The 26698-nt window shown below is 39.1% G+C and overlaps 1 protein-coding gene across 1 annotated transcript in view; it reads left to right on the top strand.

The window, feature by feature from the left end:
• The first annotated feature begins 11691 nt into the window (after nt 1-11691).
• Nucleotides 11692-26698, top strand: part of CRB1 (crumbs cell polarity complex component 1) — an 84405-nt gene continuing 69398 nt past the window's right edge. The window contains exon 1 of the mRNA XM_075156557.1: nt 11692-11943. Within this exon, the coding sequence (XP_075012658.1) occupies nt 11868-11943 (76 nt within the window). The 5' untranslated portion in view covers nt 11692-11867. The remainder of the gene's footprint in view (nt 11944-26698) is intronic.

Below are 26698 nucleotides of genomic sequence, written 5' to 3'. Positions count from 1 at the left end.
GACACAAGGAAGAGGTACTGAACTAGCTAGCTCATTTCAAATTACCAAGTTTAAAAGTTTCTTTAATATTATAAGCAGTCCAGCTATGTTAACATGAAGTTCCACATTAGCTAAATGCCCTGCATCTGCTATCCAGCCTAGCTCATTTAGGGCATGGCGCAATGCAACCAGATTATTTATGCCTAGTCATAAACACCTTCTTGAATTACATATGAAACAGAACTGTGTTGCTGGAGGGAGCCATCTCCTGCATCATTCCACAATGCAGCTCTGTCACATGTCTCTCTGTCCCATTGACCCGCAATTCCTTTGCCAAGTCAGAAGAGACTTCTGCTGTACTTACAGCACCTCTGTTCACACTGTCAGAACCAACTTATGGCTGCTTGAGCTGTCGCATTTGAGCCATACAGTCACGCACTTGCAGAACGCTTACATTGCCCAGTGAAAAGTAGAGTTTGGTGCACAGGTTAAGATACAGCTATATATGCATATAGAAACATTTGTGTACCATGTGTTCAGTAATTTTCATTTAAGAGAAAAAAAACATTCACTATGGAAGACATTTTCAGAAATAAAGTATAATGCATAGAAATTTCTGAATGGGGTAAAAAATTAGAAGGCGACAATGGTATTTTGTTGGAAGGTTAGTGCATGAAGCTGACAAATTACCAGCAGCTTTTAAACCTTTGTATCCTTGAATAATATCCGCTGTGTAATTATAAGGACAGCTAGAAGCAGTCAGACAGGCCTACCAGCTCAGTGTTTATCAAGGCTTTCCAGAGCTCTTTTCCTTCCCTTTGTGATGAACCTTCACATGGTTACAGTTGTCAGGCAATCAAAATTCATCTCTCCGCTAGAGAGGCAGGGTGCTTCAAGATGTAGGAGGAGATTAAAATGCTATTCTGTACTCTCCTTAATCACTATCCATATAATTTGTAGATGCTATTTGTTTTGAATTATAAAGTTAAATTATATGTATTAATCTACAATACATTTTTTTCCCAAAGACACCCGATTGCAAAAACTGGAGGATATTTTAGGGTTATATGAGCATTTTTATCTATCATCGTTCATTTGCCTGAGCCCAATTTACATATTCTATGATGCATTGCCAGTTTACTTACAGTCAGGATGAAAGGCTGCAGTTACAAAGCTTACGTTTTGTATACCTCTGCTCACTATAAGAAACACTACATAATGAAAGCATTATATCTGTTTCTGAAGCATCACTATAGTGTAAGTGAGAATTTCAGGACCATCTTTTATTTTAGGTGACATTCATTATCTGATTTCTTAATTATATTTGAATAGTAATTACAACATTTCCCAAAAAAATATAATTAGATTCTGATATCAAGAGGCAGATTACAAGTAAATTAATTAAGCTTTGAGGCCACTATTAAAAACCTGAAGCAAGACAAACTTGCTTCCAGTCAAAAAAGCAGTAGTTAGAACATGCACTGTGCAAGCGCACAGCACAGAAGAAAAATGTTTAACTAAAAAAAAACCCCAGAAGTACAGAATTAATTCTGCTTTGCTAGTGATCCAATATGCATAAACAGCCAGCAAAGAAGCTTGTACAAGAAATCTCTACAGGAAAGTTATTTAACCAAAATAAAAAACATAACAACAATTAAATGACAACTGAGTTAGTAAAATGTTGATATAAATACAATAGCAGGATAATGTCTTCCTGTAGTTCTTCCAAAGTGTAACACTATGAAATAATCCTGTAACAATCACCTTGTAACAATGTCCTTCCCGAATTAAAAAAAATGAACAAAACCAACTTGCTGCCTGGGGTGTCACTGGAGCTAAACCCATTTCAGTGAATTTCAGTACAACATTATGATCAATTGTACATGTCTCTTTTGGTGTGGTTAGTTGTTATCCCAAGATTAATATTTCATTTTAGAAAGAAGCATGCTTTTCCAGTAAAAATAGCTGAAGGGGAGAACTAGTTCTTAAATTAATTTTCCTTTATTAAGAAAAATTGATAGAGCATTGTAACACTTCTAAACAAAAGGCTAGCGGCTTTCCTTCTGGAGGAGTTACGCTCGTTCATATCCTTTTCTATAGTTGAATTTTGTGCCACACATCTGTTTGCTAACACTAGAGCAGCTTCGCCGATCTCAGCCACAATGACCATGGGTGCTCCGAGGACTGTTGGGTTTGGTGGTGAAAGGGCTGACAGATGTTTGGGTGCCTTCACATACTAAAGATCCACTATTGCTTTTCCTCTTATGAGTGTTTTTAAAATTCTGCTTACACTAGTGCATTTTATTTGAATCAAGATAGGGAGAAAAGACTTCAAAGTAAATCTGGGAGTGAGAATGCTTTCCTCTACTCTGAAAATATTCTCCTTTTGCCAACCCAAACCACAGATTGAAATCTTTAATATTTGTTTATTACCTTGAAAATATTTGATATAAGAAATGGCTTGCATTAGTTGAAGGTTTGGTTGGAGGAAGCTTAATTTAGGTTTCAAACTTTTGAAGACTCTTTAAAATTATTTCACTTGTCCAAAGGAAAAAAAAAGGCAAGAAGGTTGTACCTTTTAAAATTGTCAAAACATTTTTTCCCACGACTTTTAAAGTAAAAGACAGTTAAACAAAAAACACAGAAAAAAAAACCCAACACAACAAAAAAATCCCCACAAAACCCCACCCTTTTCCTTCTAGAAGGTTCCAAAAATTCCTGGCCAGCACCACTTCAAAGACTGGATGGTTAAAAGAGACCACCATCTAACTTCGTATTCCTGCTCAGTTTTTGGGAAACAGTTTTCACATTTACAGTGGCATACAGTCCAAAACAATTGTGCTTACTTTTGCTAATGATAAATGTGAGTGGATAAATTTGTCTCCTATTATTGCTAGAGAATGTGTCAGATTTGTATCAAGTTTGGCCAGATATAAAAATTTTCCTTCCTGTCTTGAATTACAAGTGCAACACCTGTTTTCAGACTCAGTGTGGCTTCTGACATGTAGAAGGATATGGTCCTAAAGAAATGCCAAATTGTTAGAGTCACATTAAGTGACCACAAATAGTGCAGTCTACTAGACTAGGTATTTCCATAGCTTCTAATGTAATGAACAGCAAATACAGTAAGTTCTGCATGCCCAGCCTTCAGAAAGTTAATTCCATTTCTTGACCAATTAGCTAATTGTGATTGCCACGTCAAAATTAAATTTGGTGTAATTATTTGCTTTGGGGTTATCGGTTTCCCACCTTATTTAGAAAGACTGTTATATAAGGACATGTTATATTAATCTACTTAATTCAATTAATACTGAAGTCTGACTTTGCTGCTGCAGGAGTGGAGGGGGTCAAGGTTAACATGGCTCGTGTTTGATCCATTCTTCAGTAGTTAGATGCTGCCAGAGACTGTTTAATTCACTCTGATTAATCTTATTTAAGAAAAGAGTGAGCTCTATGAGCTGTGTCTTTAGACTAGAGTTCATTTCTACCACTTAGCAAAGAGAACGTTTGCTGTTCTTCAGGCATGCGAGTTGTTCCTGTAGGTTAGCTGAGGACCTGAAGCAAACGTCCTGTGGGGATATGGAGTTTCTCCTTGCTCTGCCACACCAGTGGTTAACGTCCTCAATTCTGAGTGCAGCTGAAAGCTAAGAGGAAATCTTACTCTGCCGGCACGAGGAGCTCCTGCAACACGTACAGGCCTTCAGATGGTGGCTTCTGTGAGAACTTCTTGTTTGCTACTGCGAACATATCTTTTGCCATAGGTGTTTCTATATGGGACAAAACAGCTTGCTTATAGTCAAGGTATTGAAGATGCAGTTTCTGATAGCAAAATGGTATTTCTCTGATAGTGGTAACTACCTTAGAAATGCTGGTTTAGAAATTCTTGTACCCCAGAAACTCAGGGGCTCAGATTTAGAAGTCTGGGTCCCACAAAACTATGGTGAATGTCGGTGCTAAAGTCCAAATCTGGGTGCTAAGACAAGACCTCTCAGCAGCTGCCCACGCACAACAATCATGTTCAGCCAGGCTTTCACTGTATTGGAGGAAGTTACTATAAAAATGCCTTATTTTACTTAAAAAAAAAAAAGTCAAAAAGTCTTGATACCCAGGAAAATAGAAAGTGCTGTGTGAAATTCAGCCTATGTGAAGACCTCAGCATGCCCACACGCAAAATGTAAGACACAGTTCAGCAACTGAATTCAACAATAAACCACCTGGTGATTTAAGGGGCCCTCTGGATACTAACAGAATATAAATCAATTACAGTAGTAACATCCACTCTTTCCCCCTCTCACATCCAACATGATGTTTAGAGATCAAGCTGTGCCATCTCCATCCAGGGGACATTTTCCTTTCACTGGTATGGGAACATGGTGACATCATGTCAACATGTATGTCATCTTCACTGAGGTCAGTATCACCGCCAGTGATTAAAATAGGTGTGAAATATTTGAATCAATACAAGTTTGGAAGCCAGAATATTTCATTTTACCTTGTGAACAATATAATTCAAACTGACAATCTTTCAGGATTTAGTTTGGTACAAAACTGTGGCCTTTAAGAAATGCATTGGCATTAAGATGAATGCTGTCTTAACCAATACTTACCAGGAACTTGATATCCCTTTGGGGCACTTACTGTTACCTATTGTTCCCATAACATTATCTAATACTTTAGCACAGAGGCCAAGATTTCCAAGAGGAATTTAGTACTTGCCAGGACCCACACTGAGACACTTCAGAGATGCCTGCAGGGAGTTTTTGCTTTGTGCTTTCTGGAAGTCACATCCTTCAACTGGAAACCTGCAAAACAAAGAGCTCCAAATAGTCAGATGCTTTTCAAAACCTTGTCACAAACAGTTAATACAATGACTGAATAAACAAAAGGAAAAAAAATTATACGGGATATTAGAGATCAGGAAAAATTAAGAAGCTTCTCTATTTGCCTGTTATAAATATTACTTGTTGACGAGTACTGTGTTTTGCATTTCCATTGCAAATTGCAGTACCTCAGAATGATTTATCACTGAAAACAAATGTCGCTTGCCTCACCTGCGAGCATAGTGAGGCTAAACTGGAGAAAGAATTGGTTTCCTGGCCCCCAGCCCAGTGCTGGGCCTGTGAAACCAAGTAGGTTGTCAGCTTTCTCAACGCAGGGTATTTCCGAAGACCAGAATTCAAGTAACAGTTTTAGAACCATCTCCTCTTTCCCAGCCTTTCCATATGACTGTAATTATCATCCTGCCCTGTCCCTGGGACAATCACAGTATTTACCAAAAGTACAATGTTTACGTATATAGTGTGTGTTGAAATCAAGCAACCTTGGTTACTAATCCTGCCTTCCTGATTCTTGCTCTTTCTCCTCCTCTACACGGTTGCCTGCTGGAGCTTTGGGTCTAAATTCCTTCTGAAACCACTTAGTATTGATCAGGTGAAATGATGCAACATACTAGCTTAAATCTTTTCCAAATACATTTGAAACTGTTGCTTGCCTATACAATTATCTCCTCTGAAACAGATGGGATTTTCAATGTAGTTCCAGTGCTTACAGTTTTAGGACTTTCTGGTTTGGTGTATGAATTATCCCATTCTGAAGGAAAGAAAAAAGAGAATTAGAAGAGGATTTGTAAGTCTGTTAACATGTCTGTTCTGCTGAAGCGAAAAGCATAGAGGTAAAAAGTAAATTTACAACCCGTTTAGCACTTAAATCAGTGCTTTTGTAAAAACACTATTTGCCTAATTTTGTCAGGCACTCCCGTAACCTTGACACTCACAGGAAGATTATAGGTACAGACAGAAACTTCCTGATTAGACGGTTCATTAGCAGCAAGGTACAGAATACTAATTGCAAATTTTCATCTGCATTGACAAGGCCTGACCTAGCAGTCATCTGACAGTGGAATTGCTTCCCTGGTGATATCAACCACACACAATACGGTAAAAACATGTTATTTCGCAAAAATTCATCAAAGATGAGGATAAGTGAATCACACGCTATTGAGTTCTGCAGGTCCCAGGAGAATCCTGTCGTACTTTACAGAGTCACTTTGTTTTGCTTATCTAAGTGTAAAACTCAGGAGAGACTTTATATGAAAACCCAAACAGCTTAAACTCCTTGCCAGAAATGCAATAATTTGAACAGCGTGCACCTTAACTAGTACCTGACCACGAGGAAGTATAAGGTGCTAGCAAACACTGCTTGAAAGTCATGTGGTTGAAAATACAATTGGAAGCGGAGGCTGGGTTATCGCTCCCACCATTTCTATCATGTCCAAAATTAGATATATCTAATTGAGTGAATCAACTTGACACTTCTGTAATCTCTGGTTAAATTTATATTTTAGGTTAGCAGGTAGAAAACCCTCATTACTTAGCAGGAAAATGGCTACATGGAGAAGCAATAAAGTAGTCATAATTTCAAAAAATGTATTACGTTTAAGGAAGCAATAGGCTTGGCAGATCTTGCAAAATAATTTTACATTTTCAAATACAGCCCTTCAGTTTCATAAAACCATTTATAATCTTCAAATTGGCAGAACTGGAAGCTTGTGCTCTGCTGGGTCTTCTGGAAGAAAATGTTCTGCTTTGAAGTGCTACTCAGGCTAAGGAAGGAATAAAAAGAGCAAAGCAAGACTTCAAGGGTAAAAAAAAAAAGATTTGAACACCCTAACAACAAAGAAAAAGAAGTAGTATTTGCAGACTAATGTAAGAAGTTAAATATAATCATAAAATATTTACCTGTGGAAAAGCATGGACCAAGGGAGTTTCCAGTTGTCTCTTGTAGGCATTTATCTTTGCAAGTGTTGTGGGAAATCACTGCACATAGTTGTTCTTGTTGAAAGGTGCCTAATTAAAATGCAGATAGATCTATAGCAGTTTTGTTAATGAGGTAAACAACTTCCTGTTACAATACAACACTCTATCCACAGGACTGTTTAGCCAGCCCTTATTCACATTGGTTTGTCTCTTGTCTGTTGGTTTGTCCATTCATAATTACCCAAAGAGCTACAAGCTAAAAAAAATATGCTATCTGTGAGCTGTTTCGTAAAGAGGGTACAAGTACCATAAACAGGAAGATGATCTGGTCAGATCCATTGTTCTAGCAAACTCCATCGTCCTGAGTTTTCAATAAATACTTAAGAATGTATTTTAATGCCCAAAATGTGATGTCAGACCTGAGTAACTTCATGCTCTCATGCTCCATAGTTTTTCATAAAATGAAATTCTCCCAATGGTGAACAATGGCACATACCTATGACGAAATTTGGCAAGAACTTAACAGAAGATATAAACAAGGAGCACTGCTGAATGCTAGCAACAAAAGCCAAAGACCCTAGGAAAAAACAAGCACCATTTTATAAAGCAGAAGCTTTCTGCATTAGGTATACAAAACCGGGGACTGAGCTAATACAGGCTGGAGCTTGTGCAGAAAATCAGAGATTCAGAGAATCACAGGATCATATGGGTGCGAAGGGACCTCCAGACGTCTCTAGTCCAACCACCTGCTCAAAGCAGGTCCAGGTCCAGCAGGTTGCCCAGGACCTTGTCCAGCTGAATTTTGCATATCCAAAACCTCTTTAGGCAATATTATCTTTAGCTCAGTCACTTTTCCACTCTTCCGTGAAATCACAAACCTGCTCCTGATAATTATTTGCCAATGAACAAAAAGAATTTAATAAAAGCTTCAGGTTAGTCAGCAACAAGCACTTTGTAAACTCACATCTTCCACTCTCAAGGGAATTTTACACTTTATATGAATTAACTGTCCTAATTTCTGTTCATTTTATAGTTTAGATTAAAACTACTGTAACATTTGACAGACTAGAAAAGAAATACCAATTACTTAAGAAAATCACCTATAATTGTATTTGACCTAGAAGGCACAGGGTGGCATCAATAAAAATTGCACTTTAAATTGGAGCAACATTGAACAATCAGAAAACAACATGCCTAGCAGTGAGAGGCAGAAGATACACAATTAATTAGTACTGCTGTCATCTGAAAGTTGAAAACCGTGCTTGTATCAGGCAACAAAAGATGTTAGATAATGAAGTTTGTTGGCCAGAGATGCAGTAAAATATTTTAGAAGACATGGCACTGACTAGTATAGTCTGATACCACACTAGAGCGTAATTATTGCAAAGAAGCAATTGGAATAGAAAAGGGTAGCACTTAAGTGAAAGCAAATGGCAACACAAACCCTTTTTCCCTGAGAAAATGGCATAGCCTCTGACTTACATGACTGCAGAATCTCAGCAAAACTAAGCTGTACTGAGAAAGTACGGAAATTATATTTAGATGTTATGTTTCACTGTGTACAAATGATGTTCATGAAGTACCAGCACTGCGGAAATTCGAACCCTCTCCTGTAACTTCAAGGAATTGGGGCAGTGATAAGTTAATTTAATTTTCTCCCCATTAAATTCTGGGATATGAATAGCTCATGAAGAAGAAGAAACATTTGAAATAGGCATTGAGAAATGCAGAGCTAAGTTTCAAACAGGGTGAAAAAGCAGTTCTTTTGGCTAGCCTGAAAGCAATTACAATTTAATAACTTTCAAAACACCTAGGATTTGTTCATACACTTGCTATATGGCTTGTAATAACTACAGAGTAACTTGGCAGATTAGTTAATTCAAATGTCAACACATGCGTTTACACACTATAGGTATGTTCTCAGATCAGTGGCATATCTTCATGTCTGAGGACTGATAAATTTGCTTAAAGCACAGATTTTACATATACTTGTGTAACTTTCAGTAAAACATCCAGATTTATAGATGTGACTGCTTCCTTGCAGTACTTACCATATATTCCACAGAATCGAAAATGTCACCTTTTCTTATGAAGAATTCTGGCTCTATTTCTGAATATTCAAAGGATTTCTTTTTTTAAATTGACTGGTATATTGAATCTGTAGGTCTTCAGACCAAATATATTTTAACAATTGTTGGATGTGGAAGGATTTTTATTAAATAACGGACATCCTATGAACACTCCAAGCACTGAGGATTTGTTAACAACAGTATAAGGCAAAGGGTTGCTAAAGAGCAATTGTAGTTTTAGAGTCTCTGAAGCGATAGCAGAATAGGGAAGTAGGCTGAGGAATGTAACTATCAGCAGATTAGGTAACGGAATGCAGGCGCGGGAAGCGTTCGCGTGGACACCTGCTTTTGACCAATCTGTGTATATTAAGATTCGTGTGCTTGCTGACTGTAGACCAATAGGGGGACTAGATGCGTGTGTACCTGGGTAGAAGAATGTATGTAAACCAAGCTATTTGGGCAATAAAGCGGCATTAACTTGATCACATTGGTCGCTGTGTTGGGTCCGAGACTTCCGCGTCTGCAGTTGGAACTATGCCTTCTTCCTTAAACTTCTAGATTAGTACACAGTGTTTCCCTAGTAAAGGTGAAATTAATTTAATCAGTGGTTATAACCACCATAAGATGATGTATCAAATTGCTGTTAACGGAGACTAATTCCACAAGAACAATTTAAAAATTGTTCAAAATTATAATGGAAAATGTTGTTCTTCAAAGTAAGTTATATAGTAACAAACTTAAATAATAGTGCACGTAAAGCAGGTGATCAGCACTGACCTCAACTGCATAATTTAGCCCAACAGAAGAATTCCCAGACGGCAGAATAGTATTTTCGTGTTCATGTTGTAATGCTTATATATTTTACTAGATAATTTGAAACAGAAACTAAATAGACAGATGGCAAGGAGAGGAAAACATCCAAACAACTATAAATGTACATATAAAACAAAGGGGATTACTAAAAGAGAAAGAGCTGAAAAACACAATTAGCCATTTATTTATATTTAACTTTATAGTTACCTAAGTACTTTCCACTAGGAACCCAGTCCATCATCCTATTCATAAGTCACGACATCTGACCAGGAAATCCAGTCCGGGTTGCCCTCGGAGAGACCAGGGCTCCTTGAAGCCCCCTGAAGAATGGCGGGTGGAGCGGGGGGGCTCAGAGGAGCTGGAGGCTCCCGGGTCGGGGCTGGGTCTGCGGGAGGGTGGAGGCCTCCTGGGGAGCAGAGGCGAGAGGGCTGCTGGTGCCAGGAGAAGCGAAAGAGGGTCTGAAAAGCTCTGCCGCAAGCTTAGCAGTGGGTGAGCGCAGTTGCACGTGAATGAGGTGGGAAAGGAGGAAGGGCCTTGCAGCAGGAGAAATTTTAAAATTATTCAGTTCACTGAGCTGGAAGAGTGGATGTGAAAGTACCTACCCAGTCACACAACTCTTAAATTCATGTTGGCGTCAACAGCCTGCTCCCTACTCACCTGAGGCCTTAAGCATATGCTTGATTTTAACCCTGTGCTTAGTTCAGTGAAGCGTACATGTAAAGTTAAACGCATTATCAAAGGCTTCCTGAACTGGGGATCAAGATTCTACTGAAAAAGACAATACCAAATTTATTGAGCGTTATCTGTTTTGCAGTAGTATAACAGAGCAACGGCCAAGCAGATTTTTCAGGGTTGTTCCTGGTTGGGAACGCCTGGTCTCTGCCCTGTGGCAAGGAGAGCGAGCGGGAAGCGCTGAGGCCGAGGGCCAGAAAGGGGGGGTAGGAGTGAAGGTGGTGGAAAGGGCCGATTCACTGCCGCAAAGGCAGCCCATCTCTTTCTTGGCCTCAGAGCCTGAAAGATGCTACAGCAATCATTGTTATGGTATAGCTTACCCATAGTAAACACACATACTTAACAATGCCTGGCTTTGTAAGGTGCCAGAAGGCCAAAGTTTGTACTGGGATGGTAGTATCTGAACATGGCAGCCGGGGCTGTCGCTGCCTTCCTTCCCTTCCCTTTCCCGTCTGCTAGCCCAGGCCAAGGCTTTAATGCCTGTGAACAGAGCTGTGATCAATGGATGGGGCATTGGCCACCGAGACAACTCTGGGCAGAAACAGGGCGTTGCCCGTGCCGTGCAGGATGAGGAGCCACGGTGCCGCAGTGCCGTGGCAGCCGGGGGAGGCAGGCTCCTTTGCGCACCGGCAGACTCGCTGCGCTTGCACCAGCCAGGGTTGTCTAAGGCCAGCTCTGGCTAGAAAGAAATGGAGTCCCCTATCCCCTCTCTTATCGATCTTACTGTGTCACCTCCTGCATCCGTCAGTGACAGGTTCCTCTATGAGCAGTTCAAAATTACAACACAACCCAATGAAGCTCAGAGGACCTGTGCCAGCTCCCGATTATTATGCTCCTTTTAGTGATGGCAAAAGTAAATAAATCCAGTGTAAACAAAACCCGAAAGATTGTGGAAGGGAACCAGCTAATATCTAACTACAAAATAAGATTGAGAAGGGGGATGTTTCATGTTTTTACTTCACATGCTAATGAGGTAAGAAACAGAAAAAATGCAGAAAGCAGAAAGTGTTTATTAGCTGACTTGCACTTTTATGCAAGAAAGAATAAAGTGTTTATACTATGAATCAGAAGGAATGTGATGTAATGGATAATAAGTGTTTATACTATGAATCAGAAGGAATGTGATGTAATGGATAATAAGTGATATATTTTGAAAGATTAAAAGAGCGCTGTGCCTTATCTGCTGTGCGGTGTCAGCCAGGCACAGTGCACCGTCCACGACACAGTTCTGCTGCAGAAAGCCAGGGAAAGACTCCAGTCCAGCTCGCAGACAAATCTGCACCAGGTTTGAAAAATCACTCGGACCTGCCGAAGTAAAACCTTAACAAGCACAACTGCCTTTTGAATCAAAGTCTGTAGGTTCGCAGTGAACAGGCTGATGAGGGGCACAGGCAAAGATGGCTTGTAGGGGACTGGGTGCCTTGGGTATTACCTTAGTTTCAGAGATGAGGAGAAAGCAGTGAGGATCAGCACCAGCCCTTTGGACAACAGACAACTCGGCGGAGGATGTCCTATCAAGATGAATATGGCTCATTCAAGAATTAACTCTCTACTCATCTTCTACCTCAGTTTTTTGCTGCTCATCCACTTAAAAAGTAAGATTTGCGCTTTTTCTTATTGTTCTGACGTGTCCTCTGGGTAGATGGCTAGACGTGCACTTCTAGCAGGAAGCTTGTGTTGTCAGAAGGCTTTAAAAATTTGATGGAGATGCCAAAAAGATTTGGTCCATGAGACTAAGTTGTATGAACTCGTTGCATGATAGCTTTCCTGATCTTTATGCTTAAACTTTTTTTTTTAAATGAAGAATGAAAGCATTTTTAATACCTTGCTTCATGTATTGAAAGTACAGCAATAAAATGTTCTGTTAAAACTGTACCTATACTTTAAAGTCTGCGTTTTGATACCATTCATCCAGTAAATTTAAACCTATCTGATTAATATCTAGACTAATTTACCCTTTGCTAAAGCTGTTCACATTATGTATTTTAGTAGCACCCCATTGCTTTATTATATAAGCATTTTTAATTACAACCTCTGGAGAAATCAGTTATTAAACAACTGTGATATATTTGGTGTTCTAAATATCTCCATTATGAGGGAGTATAGAAGTTCAACTATTTTTATAGAGAAAATACTCTCGGCAAACTTCCACATAAACAGGAGTATGCAAAATATTGGAAGTCACAATGGGTTTCCTTGATAATTATGTCAGATGGTTGGGAGTAAATACAAGCCAAGTAGGCTAAATGGCCTCAGCTGGTGAGGCTGATATATGTTTATGAAAAGCAGTAGCTCTTGAACATGTTTAAAATGAAGACAGGCAGGATGTGTGTCTGTCCGAGAAGCCTGGTTGATTTGTTTCTGTTGAATGTGAATCACAATAAGACAAAGCTTTGAGCAGCTGCCATTAAACAAGAAGACTTGGCATTAGCTTACAGTGTTGTGTAATCTGGGTCACCTTCTGTTGCTGCATCACTCAAATTGTTACTTGGACAGTTTACAGCCCAACATAAATTAAAGACTGAAAAGCAAACAGATGCGGTTGGATCAACTAGCACTGAGAAAAAAAAAAAACAAACCACTTTAAGATACAGGAAAAAATACAGAATGTCATAGAAACATCATTTTATCCCAGTAGTTTTCTTCCTTAGGGATGTACTGATGTGACTGAGGGAAGCCAAAATGTTCTCTCTAAATTAACTCACAACAGGACATACCCTGAAAAAAAAAGAGAATGGATCTTCCACTTTCAAAAAGTAATTCTTAAAGTCTGTATACTGTAGGATGAACAACCAGAAAGTCTCTGAGACAGAGTCTGCTATCTAATTAATGGTGTTAAGAAAATTTCATTTATACATGAGGCAGGCAAATTGGAATGAAATATAAAAGTTTTGGGAAAGGAAATAAAAAGTGAAGTGCTTATAAAATTTAAAAGGTCACATTAAAAACATCGTGCACAAAGAAAGCATTGCTGAAATGTAAACAAGAAAAAAGCTCCCCAAGAATCTGTTAAAAAAAGAAGATAAACACAAGTTTTGACTTTGACCTTGGGTGATCTCTGCTCAATGCAGGATGCCAAAGGAGGGAAAAGTAGTTGTATGTCATTTTGTGCCTTTTCCTTATCACAGTTGGCTGGGATGACATTTCAGATGTGGCATGAGTTTTCTCTGGGTTATGGCCATATGGCCAGTCTCAAGCAAGAGCCTTTTCAGTCTTGGAGGACTCTCCTTCTCAGGTAGATTTGTGGCTGTTGCAAACTGATGTGATACAAATTGATAGACCAGGATGGAGCAGCTACAGCGGGGGCCAGAATCAGGCTCAAGACCATATCTGTATCTATCGATGCAGTGTATTTAATGATCTTGATAGGTATTTTCTCTCAAGAAAATTTGTATGCCATTTGAAACTGCTAACGATTTCTGTTAATGAAAACATAACTGTGAACAGTTAGAAATAGAAGCAGAAAAATTGACTGCAATTACTTTCTTACTTAAAACTTAAAGCTGAGAAAGAGGAAGATAGAAAAGCTGAGGATAAAACAGAACAGAGATGATTGCTGGTATTTATAAAAGTTATATCAGCCATTATATTTTTAAAATCAATTTACTGGACTTGTCTTCCCCCAAAGGTTTTTAATCTTAGGTCCTGCTTGAAGTCTTCCTTATAATTACTTATTCTAAACAACTTGGGAAATAAATAGTATTTAGAAGCCAAGGCTTCCTAAAAACATACCTGCATATAACTTCCTTTCAGCTCATCCATTTTCCTGAGGTGAATAGAAGTATGCATATATTGAGAAGTGTCCCATACAGACAGTAGGTCTTTTAATAACAGTTGCAATGAAATTAAAGCATTTTTCGGGAATGTTGCTAGGTGAAAACAAAATATTCTAATATAGCATAAAACGAATATGTTGAACTAAAAAGAAAAACAACCGAAGTTGTCCAACATTATTAAAATAATTGTGTGCCCTCTTATTTGTAAAATAGCTCATGTGTACTTTGGAATATATTATAAGATACTATTCTTTAATTCCTGTACAACACTAAGTGTTGAATAGCTGGTAAACTTCTATTAAAGTCTTCTGGCTGCACATAGATCTTCTATAAAGCTGAAGACTAAGGCATTAAAGAATGTAGTCCTGTCACTTGTGGTTCCTTTTGAATCCCCAGGGTAAGTAAAAATGGTATTTTACCTTTATTATCACTAGTAACAACACTTAACATCACACTGTACAGTGACAGGGATTTAAACCTGTAAATCACAGCCTTCCTATAAACAATATCTATTTTTTTTTTTAATTTCAATTGTATAAAATGCTTTTGGAAAGACCATTTGTAATTAATTTAGTCTACTGGAGCCCCAGCTGATACGTGATGCTGTCAGGTGCAACACCTGTACAAATATGAATATGGGTGCTCATGTACTTGAAAAAAAAAGAACAGGTATAGTTCCATCCTGCCAAGTTATGTTTCCAAAAAGATTGTGGGCTTAGTCCTCTCTTGGCACAGAAAAAAGGAGCCTGTTGGAGAGCCCTTGATGCCTCCTTGTTTGTACACTGGCCTGCCCTGGGGCAAGAGCATCCATCAGGTTGCTCTGATGTTTGCCACTGTCATATCCCTGAGGTGAAGGGGTGCTGCTGGTGAAGGTGTGGAGGCTGTACACCCGCCCAGGGGCAGGATTTCTCTGCTGGCAGGCAATGTTTATCCTAATTCACATTCTGTCTTCTTGACATCACCAGAGAGATCATCACCACAACTATGCTACAATACAGCAAGCCTGTGGAAGGGTGTGGCCAAATTGTTAGAATCTAACCTCAAATTCACATGTTACATGTCTCTCAGGGCTCTGCAAAACACATATTCCATAGGCTGTTTCCTTCCCACACTGGCTTACCGATGGAGCTATGAATCGGTTAAAAGAAAACTGTACCTTCTTTTCTTAATTATCCTGTGCCTCTTTTTCTGTTGGAAATTTCTGTTTGCTGACACTGGTAGATTTTATTTTATTGGGGCAAAATGGAATCACATAAAATATACTAATTATCTTTCTATTGCCAGTCATTACTTTATATACCAAAGAGTTTCTCCAAACCATAGGTGCTCAAGTCTTATATATAGTAGTATATATCTTTTTTATAATTCCCTGCATTTTTTTTTTACAATCTCCAAAACACAAAACACGAAAAATATGTCAGACTACACAGCACCAATTATTTTTGCCTAGGGACTCTCTATAAACAGAGGCTTTGTCTAAAATTGCAATTGTCTAAAATGGCAATCATATGAATACGTGAAGTAGTCTTCCCCATTTCCTTAATGTGAAGATAGTGGTACAGATCTGCAAATTCACTTATGCCTTCTGCCTGTGGTTATGAGTATTGTATGCAAGCCCTCAATACAAGTTGGTTTTATATACTGTTTTGTGAACATAATTTGTTTTCACAAATTATACCAAATGAACTACTTACAGAAAATCAATCTGGGGGGCATCCAGAGATGGTCAGCCCCGTTTGAGGAGGTACCATGAATCATTACGTAAAATAGTTGACAGGAAGCATGTCCCAGATCCAGAACAACATTGATAACTAATTGCTGCCATATTATTGTCTAACAGGAATTGCCAGCATATAACTCTGGGCAGAGAGTTGCTTAAGAAACAGAGGAAAAGAAATTATGATAAATACAGGTATATTTAGGCATCGATTTTGGAAGTGATTCTGTCTAGGGTCAAGTGCAAGTTCAGAATCTTTTATCTTAATCCAACATCCAACAACTGATCTTGTTTTTTTTTTTTTTAAACAAGCTTTACAATGGATTATCTATCACTAATACAGAATTACCTTCTTTTCCTTTCGGCAAAAATTCAGTTAAAAAAAAAAAATTAATTTCAAAACTATTTTTCTCCATTTTAATGACTTCATGACCTTTCAGCAGAGTTGAAAAAAATTACTATTTACTTTATATAATAGTTCCCCCAAATGTTCATAAATTAAGAATGGAACTTAATTCGGGATTGCTGTTGATGTGAGCGAAATATCTGAGCTTTACTTGCACCCCTTTTCCACCCCTCTGAGGTGTTGGCACTATGCAATTTTGCCCCATGGAAAAGATCTTTTAATTTCTTGCAACTATTCCCATTACCCATTACAACTTCTAATTACTGCTTAATTACTGCACCAGGAATAAAGCTCTACTTATAAAGAGATTTGTGGTTTTGCTCATACTGCTCATCCCTCATGCACACTCAGATGATGCAAGTAGCTTTCCAGCAAAGTATTGTTAGGATGCACATTTGATGAGTTCATAGCAGATTTGGCACTTCAGCAGATCCTCATTAGCCCGTTGTGGAGCGCGGTGCCTGTCAGAGCTGCAAGCAGCAACGTCTGAGCACAGGCACCAGGAGCCTACAGCTTTCCCTCTGTCCTAGCTGTCATACGTTGCATCTATATCATATCAAAAATGAAATATCTTTCAGATGTTTGCCATCATCTTAAGTGAGTTTAAAGCAACAGCTTCTTGACTCAATTGTAAGGGTGTTGGGGTTTTTTTTTTTCCTTTTCATTTATATATTTTATTATGGATAACATCTCCATCTCTGGAATCAAACAAAATCCTAAGAATGTAAAGTAGTAACCCTATAATTTTTAAACAACTTCTGCAAGATGGATCCATTTGCATAAAAGGAACATTAAAAACATCCCAGCCACACCTGTATTTGAGCCTTTCAATTCAAATTCTTACAAGGCATCCTTAAGGTGCTACACCTACCATTCCAGTAACGGAGCAAGACTACCAGGTTACAGACAACCTCTCTGCTGTGTGCTTTGTAAAATGGGAACTGTCAACACTGAGAATCTCTGGAGGTTAAACATTTCCCCACGTCCCGTATTAGTCATCCAGAAATTACAATGCAAGAAATCAGCATCTTTGAAAATTTAGCCCTCAAATGACATTGATTTTGGCAATACAGATTAAACCACTGAATGATGTATTCACAGTCAAGGAATAGAAAGGAAATTCTGTAGCAGGAACACTGATCAATCTTTGTAAGCAGGTATTGTTTGTGACTAATGACCTATTAGGAAAGAGTCTGATGGGAAAGAAAGGAGGTTGGGCAAACGGGTGTTTATCGCTTATGCTCAACTAGCTGCACAGACCTCGCACGGATCTTGAAACACTGATATGTTATGCAGCATTAGTGACAATGTACTGGAGAAACCGATGCTGGAATGTTGTAGCGTGTCACACAAGCAGAGGACGTAAACCTAATGTTTTCATATACACATAAACCTTTCAAAGGTATCTCCATCCAAAGTTTACAACTACATCTAGCTATCCACAGGTTTTTTTCCCTGTGTTACTTTTGATGAACTGGACACTTGGGGAGTCCCGTCCCCGTGCAAATCCCTACACCTCTTCCTCTCTGCAGGAGGAAATCCAGGAAAACATAGCGCTGTTTAGAGAATGCTCAAATCTTGATGGCCAAATTAAGTACTTCCCTATTGAAAAGCTATGGAAAAGCAAATATTTTGCTGTTATGTGTTGATAGGAATATGACATGTAAGACACAGGAGAGTAATCAATCCACTGTTCAGTACTGGCTATATCCACTTTTGAGTGCTGCTGTGAGAGAGAGAGAGGCAATTAGGAAAATGCTGAAAAGGGACAGCAAAAACAGGAAGACATTTAGAAAGATGTGCCCTATGAGAAAGGGTCACGGGAAGAGAAGCCTGAGGGAGGACATGATTACAGTCTTATCTACACAAAAGAGAATGCCAATCAAGGAAGACGATGAGATCGGTTGCTCCCTGTAACCTTTGGAAGGGCAGGCTCTGCAAAATAATAGATTCCACACACAGCAGGAAAGATTTAAGTGAACTTTCCCAATTAAAGGATAATTAAATCTCTATATCAGAACTTCATAATGAATGGGTTAGATAAATATCTGCCAGAGAATGTCTAGACTGCTGTTTCACAGCTGTTGTGACACAGATGAAGGGCAGTCAGCACCACCTCGGGGTGATCTGTGAAGATCTCAGGTGATGGAGCCCCAGAGAAGCACAGGTCCCTACTTGCCCCAGGGGCTGTGGTGGCACTGAGGCTCCGGGGCAGCTCAGGCACAGCTCCTGGGCTAGGCAAGCGGCTGGCTCCCTTCCCTCCTGCACCACAAGCGGGGATTATCTGCTGTTCAAAACAAAGGCAGCCCTGCACCCAGCCCCGTTTGTTGCATTAACAACAAAATCGTTGCCTAAATTTCAGTTAGAAAATAGTTTACTGTTATTCTTTGAGACATCAAGTACCCACTCTTAATTTTTTGGTACTCTAGGCTTTAAATAAGCACTTTGGGCTATTGAAGGCACTCATTATGATGGGAATTGATAGTCCCCCCCATGCTAGAAATCATGTAATTTGATTTCCAGATTTTGGAGTCAAATCACTTATCCTTTTACTTGCAATTTGAGTATCCTTGATATATTGGCAATTCAATGCAAGAAAATATCATTAACAAATGGATTATTAATAGTATAATTTTCATGGTCAAAAAACCTGAAAAGGAATGGAAAACATGGATTGCCTGCTGAACCTAAATTTTGCAGCCAGCTTCTCACTCCATATAAAAAGGTGATGCAGGACTGGAACGTACTGCACCAAAACAAGTATCAGGAAATTCCTAGGAAGCTCTTTTAAGTGGCCTTTCTGGACATGCTACAACAACTAATGATTAAGAGTGTTCTAGGGGTCTTCACTCTGATGCTTCATCTAAGGGAAGTTTAACATTTTATTTTTATGACGATAAAAATAACTTATTTGTAAAACACTAAGATTTAAAAAAATGTAAGTATATATCCTGCCAACTACCAAGCAATAAAAGGATATGCATTAGTCCATTTTCCTTAACTCCTGATATGCAGTGCATTCCCTCTAATAAATAAGTTAGAGAAATAGCAGTCTAAATGCCTTTGATCCTGCCTACAAGGGTTTGCAGCCAAAGACCTCTCAAGGATACTTCTACTTTTTGGTTTTTTTATAATTCATATCTCAGCATTAAGAAAATCATTTAGACAATGCCTCAACCTCTAGGCAACCTTGATTATTCCCTTTGCTCTTTGGGTGGCCCAAAAAGGAAAAAAGGTCCTGATGTTTACATTTTCTAAGGGAAACCTTAAACATAATTGACTCATCTAGAGTCACAGACAGTAGGCAGCAAGTAGATAAATGATGCATATTATTTTCTAGATTGATATTACAGATTAATTTGTTGCTTTTAGAGACTGATAGGTTTCATCAGTTCTCACTGCACTTTTCTGTTTCCTCAGCCATTCACAGTGCCACAACGTATGAAAACCCTCTCACACCAGCAAATAGCAAAAAAAACCGCAACCCAGATAAACCTTTTTCCAATGAGATTCTTATGTTTACTTTATATTGATTATATTTTATTCACCCATAAAATGGGTCAACAGAAAATTGCTTCCGTCTTTTGACAGATACTCCAATTGACAATGCTTCTCCGCGGGCAGCCTAACACGCGGTGACTCACACACCACGCAGCTGCCACTGGAGCTCTAAAGGACTCCTCCAGGCTTAGCAAAACACATTCCTCTCCAGACATCAACAAAGCAAGGCTGCAGTTGCTGCTGCAACTTCAGGGTTAGGGCAACTTCTGCCTGCCTGAAATCTTATCAGCAGGGACAGAAATCAAAGTATTTCTAGGGCTAAATATTTCTGTGGGTAGAAAAGGGGCATGGGCTGCTAACCCGTTGCATACAGCGTCCCCGCTGTAGCAACTAAGGATCAGGGCACTTGCCTGGTGCATCCTGCTGTGCCGGGAAGTGCTGTGCTTGAATAATTGTGGCCTGGGTGGATACCCGGGGGAGAAACTCCTCGCTTCTTTTTACTGCTCTTGCTTGCCTGCCCAAGGCTGAGATACTGGAATCCTGTTCCCTTAACCCTTCCTTGAATAATGAGACAAAGCATCTTTAATTACATTAGTCAGGGAGTCTGCAGACAGGATGCATTCCTTCAAAGTGCCCTCAATCACAGTGATTGAGATCAAAATTGTGGATACCTAACCTGCACAGCCTAACCTAAGGATTCAGCCATGGACAAAATGGCCTGACATTTCCTTTCCTTCATTAGCTCTTTGTTCCACAAGGAGGGCCCTAGCTCTGAATTTGACTATGACACATTTCTTTCTTTCTTTGAATGTGAGCTAGAAGACTTTGAAAACAACGCAATTTGACAGGAAGCCAAGGCAAGGACTTAGAAAGATAGATGGTCATCAGTCTGCAAGGATCCAAGCAACTGCAACTTAAGTAACCTGCTCTGACAGATTACTCACAGCAGGGAATCCAAAACTCTCACTGTAATAATTTAGCCTTGAAAAGACACCTGTATACAGCAGTAGCTTCAGATGTGTTTTGCTAAGCTTTGTGGCAATTTGTAGGTACTTAAAAAGCAGCTGTGGTACTGCTCTCACTACGGCTAATCATCCATGAATCTCAACATAGTCAAGTGTCCACACAGCTGAAAGAAGAGATCAGGCTCTGTTACCAGCGAAAAGTCTGCAGTATAACTCACCAACCTCCTAACAGCTGGAAAGAGAGCCCCTGAGAGTATGTCTGAACTAATACACGTCACCTTGCTGCTGCTTGGACATCAGCCACCTCTGGTGCAGAAATGGTGTAGTTATGTTAGCACCGTGCTGAATCCAAGCTTGCGCTGAGAGGCAGAGCTTATTAGATCAGGCATTGTGGTGTGCTAATACAGCTAAATGGCACCTGGATCAGAGCTGGCTCAAAGCGTGCAAAAAGGAGTTCTGTCTGCACCCATCTACCTATACCTTGTTATTTATATAGGCATCTTTCCAGGGTCTCTCTCTTAAATGCAAGCAAGCAATGCTAAATATACCACAGCAATCTGCTGGTGATCCTATTTTGCTGGGGTGGAAGAGTAAATTGGAGCTGAGAATTGCATACAGAGTTCTGGAAATATTAATTATGGGCCACATGAGATGCAATTCAATTGCAATGGCCAAGATACGGCCACATGGTATGTAGTTTATCTTTGAGTCTGCTGACTCCAAGAGCTGCAAGAAGGGCAAAAACACTGCTGAGGTCTGACACAGTGTAAAGAAGTCCTAACTGTACCTGCTTTTCTCCAGCAGCCCCTTACCTTCCTTTGATAGCCTCATGGATAAGTTACAGAGAGAGAAGGCACTAATCTTGTAAGATTAGCAAACAGAGGCTGCATAACAAAAGAAATATGCACAAAAGTGAGAGAAGAAGCCAGAGAATGACACCGATATATCAGAGCTATTGAACAGGACAAAAATGTGTAAGGCCCTTGTAGGCTCTTCCTGTCCCTGTTCAATCTAAAAAGTAGAAGTTAAAAGAAAGTTGAAAGTAAAGCTCCACTTTGATTCCTACCTTAAAATGTAGGAAAATATGAAAAATGTGTTTGTGGGAATGATAATCCAAGCCTCTTTGATCACTATCTGTATATGTATTTGGAGTAGTATATATCATGACAGCAGAATGCAAATAGGTGCCTCTACAATGCAACTGCAAAAAGAAAATATCTAGCCAGTATTTTGTAGGACCCACCAACTGAGACTTTCTAGCTAAACCTATCCCTTCTCTCACATTAAACACAGCTGACATTCGTAATTCTTTATTCACTACTAATGGTACTGAACATTTTGCAAGCCTCAGTCCATGTAAAAACGCCCTCTGCTTGATATAACAAGAACTATCTGTTCTGTTCTCTCTTGAGTATGTCTTAAATGTCTGATTCAATTTAGTCTAACATCTACCCATTTTGGAGCGCATGGAAAAGTGCAAGAAGAGTAAAGTGACTAAAATCAATTGCTATTTTCACATTCAAAAGGCTGTTTCCAAAGAACATTGGATTTCCTGAAGAACAAGTAGACAACTTGGAACTTCCACCACTGTCCATGGTAGTGAAGTGACAAGACTGAGAGATGTTTGGAGCAAAACTTTCATGGGATTAAACAGGAGAAGGAAGGATTGGCACTGGACACCTTTGAAGAATCTGGATAAAAATCTTTCCAGCAAACAGACTGACCTAATGATCTGACAAGTGATAGAAAAAAGTAAGGAAGGAAAAAGATTCAGTTCTGCACACACAGCAGAACAAAAACAGATCCACTTCTACTACATTACTTCTACTATAGCCTAAAAGCCATAAACACTCCTTCAGGTACTGCATTTTGTTTGGGGAAGTGCCCACCAGTTCATAGATTCATACCGGCACTTTCTGTTCCCACAGATCTCTGTAAGCGTCCTTGCTGCCCAGTGACTGAGGAAAATAGCTTACAGTGGACCTGCTGTATCCCCAACCATCATTCCGAGCTGACAAGGGTTTTGCTGCCGTAAGATATACATATGTTGTAGGTACTTCTGATATTCCATGAGTAGCACTCAGCAGAGTTGATTTCAGTTTTATTTATTCTCATTTCACTTTGTAAGTCCACTCATTTCAGTGAAGATGCTGCTGTGATACGTCCAGTCAGAACCAGCATGGCTTTGCTTTACGTAACCAAGAAGTTTATGGTTGTAATCAAGAGTGGTTTCTTTTCAAGTAGATGGAGAATGATGCCTTTTGAGATACTTGAGATGCATCAGAAATAGGACACATTCTTTAATCTTAATTAAATAATTTGATTGGCTGGCAACAATGACCTCTGCTCATTATATCCCAGCTCTTAAATTAAACTTTGAGGGAACTGCATTCTTCATTACTACTAAAAGCAAATGGAGACTGTTATTACACTTTACAGGGATTTTTGTGTAACAGATAAGCAGCAATCAGAAATGTGTTTGCATCCTGAATTGCATCATTTCTTCTTTTGGCTAGCATAGAAACATGTTGTTCTAAAGGAAACCCACACAGTGACTTGCCAACGCTATTTAATTGTGCCTCAGTTTCAGACACGCTGTGTCAACTTTTCTACAGACAGGGAAACCCTTTCCTTACTTTTATTAACGTAACTGCAAACATCCAGAGAGCTGAGATACTAATTTTCCTGTCTTCTTTTAACCCTGCACATCTTTTATGCCATGGCTCTGAATCAGCCTGAAGAATTCCAGGTCTTCATGGGTGACTGCTTCTTTTCTGTAATCACTGATGAGCATCAACACTTCCATTAACCACAGGCATGTGGTTACGCATGCTTACAGTAAACCTGGCTTCACAAAAATAAGGAATTTTTATGAAATCATTATGGAAAATTCTGAGAAGTAGACATATCACAGGTAATAGGTGCTGAGCTTTCTGCTCTAGTGATGCAGTTTTGAGCAAGTGGATTGGACTAGATGATAAGTCTCTTCCAACCCCATCTACTCCATGTGAACCATTATGTGAACCATTTTCAGTTTAGCTGAGCCCATTACTACAGTGTTGGTAAAGCAGTCATTTCAGGGAGTGTATCAGAAGTGCTGTCCAACCAATTCTGGAACATTTATTACCATTCAGTAATAAAAAGATCATTAGAGTTTCTGGGAAGCTGGTTAGTGACAGGAAAAAATTGGGAAGTGGAAAGTATGAGGAAAAAGACTGCAAAGTATATTTCAGACTCCATTTGGAAAAAAAAGATGGACGGAAAAATCAGTTACTAGCTTTATTAAAAAAAAAAAAGGCAAGCTAAAATCTTCACTGTGTTACCACTCTAGTGCAGACTTGGTGACTTTCTCTTCAGGACCCCTGCAGAGCAGTAGGAATGTGAACATGGTACTGAATAAGACCCCATGCTCAGAATGTATCCTGACATCAAGGCTGAAAACAGTCTTAACACAGGGGAAACTCCTATGTGCAGAACAAAGCTTGAATGCTATAATGAATGTTCAGCTGCCACAGGAGCATCTGCAAAACTTGTCACTTGCCTTTAAAAAAATTCTAGTGTTTTTAAGATCTTGACCTCGATGAGAGGTCCAGTGATTCAGCCTTTCATACCGGAGTCATGCCCTATTCCAGCTATTACATGCCTCATTTCTGTTAATCTTCTCTAATTAGTTCTGCTTCTCAAGTGAAGTCTTGGAATCTAACATTTTTCTGTGCTAATAGTATTGGCTTTGCTTTCATGTTCAAGGTCAGTCCAGCATTTCACCTTGTAAAACTCATTTGTCCTCCTAGCACTTACACTTGCATATTGAATTTCAGTTTAGACATCAGTTTAGACTCTCTCAAAGACTTTTACTGACTTTAAAGTTATCGTTAAAGATGTGATCGTGCCCAAAGCCAGCAGAGTCATGCAAGTGTGGAGGAACAGGCTTCTTTTGGATCCTTTCTCTTCCTTGCAAATGTGCAGAGAATTTTTTTCCATAAAAATACTTTCAGCTTTTTCCTCATGAGGCGTATTGCATGTTTTACAAAACATAAGCAGATTGAACCTCATAGTCTGCAAGTAGGGAGCATCTCAATTTTACAGGTGAGAATGCTGAGCTGGAGAAGGGCGAGGTGAGTACCTTGCTTGCAGAGAGACACCTGTGAATACAATCCAAATGATCTCCCTGTTCAAACCACTGAATTTAGATGTGTTTCTCACTTCGTATGTTATACACACATATAAATATATATATAGGGGGGAGGGGACTCACACACTTTTCCAGGTTTTTTGTAGAGCCTGAGAAATCTGTAATATGGCAAGGTTTGGGGTTTTTTTGGTTTTTTTTTTTTTTTAAGATAAAATGATTAAGTGTTTATTCATTCTTACAACAAATGTAGGCAGTACTGTGATTTCCATTGCCAACTGTAAGGATTTCCTTTGTATATCACTTCTTTTATTTGATATCTCTTAGCCTTCTTTTATGAAGGGATCAATGCAGTCTTTGTAGTCACTAACTTGCCATCCTATAGACTTTCCTTTTGAGGATTGGCAAGATTCAGTGATTACTAGAGGCACATGATGGCTGAGGTGTGAACATTAATGGGAGAAGGCATCTGAGCCCCAGGCAAGAAACACACTCTTCTCCAGCTGATGCTCAATTCAAAATGGCAGACTATTTTAGGTTAACAAAACTTAACTGGGCAAGGGGGGAAAGTCAACCCTCAGCAATGTATAACTTAGACTACAGTCAGTTTAAACAGTTTACTTAGAACATTGCTGCTGCAGCTATGGATAAAATTTGCAGTTCATCTACAAGAAGTCACCCAGGTTTGATGCTTTTAGATTTAATGCTGTCATGAACTGCAAATAGACATAATACAGGGATAGGATAATAATAGAATAGCAAGCATTTCTATGGTTATTTTCAGTTATTTCATAGGCAACAAGTAAGAAAATATGTTAACTATTCAACCTACTTCCTTAAAATAAAATAAATTATAATAAATATGTAAATGCAATACATAGAAAATACTTAGGCTTTTCAGTTTCAAATAGTTAACACCTAATTCTTATGTCTGAAAATACTATCCCGAAGTGTTTTGAGGAGTTTATGGTACATTATTCCCTGGAAACTATTTAGGATTTCATTTTTCTTAAACCTCTTCAGTGGAATTTATAAAGTCATTTAGAAGTCAGTAACAGTGGGGTTTTTATTTTTCCAGAATTGTGATGATATTGACTAATGTCCATCTAAACCCTCATATCTGATTATCCTGATGTTCAGAAACAGGACAGAAATAATAAGAAAACCCTTCATTCTCCCCACCTCTAAGGCTGAGGAGGAAAGCACAGCACACATGCACAAAGAGCAAATTCACAGACTTGCTGCAAGACCAGTGCTTAATTTTAAATCCTGAAAACTGCTCTAAAGGTGAGTAGTACCTCACTCTGCACAAGCTTTCAGTAGACCAGAAATACTGCCGTACAGAGCTTTGGTGCCAGAATTTAGCTCCATATGAGCTGTACATCTGTCCCTTATTTGCCCTTGTGAGAATGTGTCTCCTTTCCAAGGGTATTTCAGAAAAAATATTCACTGCAGGGCTGAATTAAGTATGCGCCTTAATTCTGCACTGACATGGGAGCAGGATACTCAGCACCTTGCAGTGCTGAACTCTGAATGCGATTAGATCACGCTCTAGACTGTTGCCACAATCATGGTATGCCACAAGCAGAGATCGTGGCTCATGACACCCAAGAAAGTATCCTGGAATTACATCTAGTGGGAAAACCCTCCACCTTCCTGTAGGTGGGCAATGGAATATCTTTCCCTGCTGAGGTATACTGTTTACAAAGAGAAAAAAAAATTTTTTTGAATCCCTGTTCTTCGATTTTCTCAACAGTGTGCTTGTTACAAATTAATATGCCAGAAGCTTAGATCAGAACGGTGCCCCACTGATAGAGTATTAGGGGCTGGAACATGGTCTAGAAGATAATACGGGA

Source organism: Calonectris borealis, chromosome 8, assembly GCF_964195595.1.
Source record: "Calonectris borealis chromosome 8, bCalBor7.hap1.2, whole genome shotgun sequence".
Taxonomy (NCBI): domain Eukaryota; kingdom Metazoa; phylum Chordata; class Aves; order Procellariiformes; family Procellariidae; genus Calonectris; species Calonectris borealis.
The sequence above is the reverse complement of the archived record's forward strand: the minus strand, read 5'-3'. Positions and strand labels throughout refer to the sequence as shown.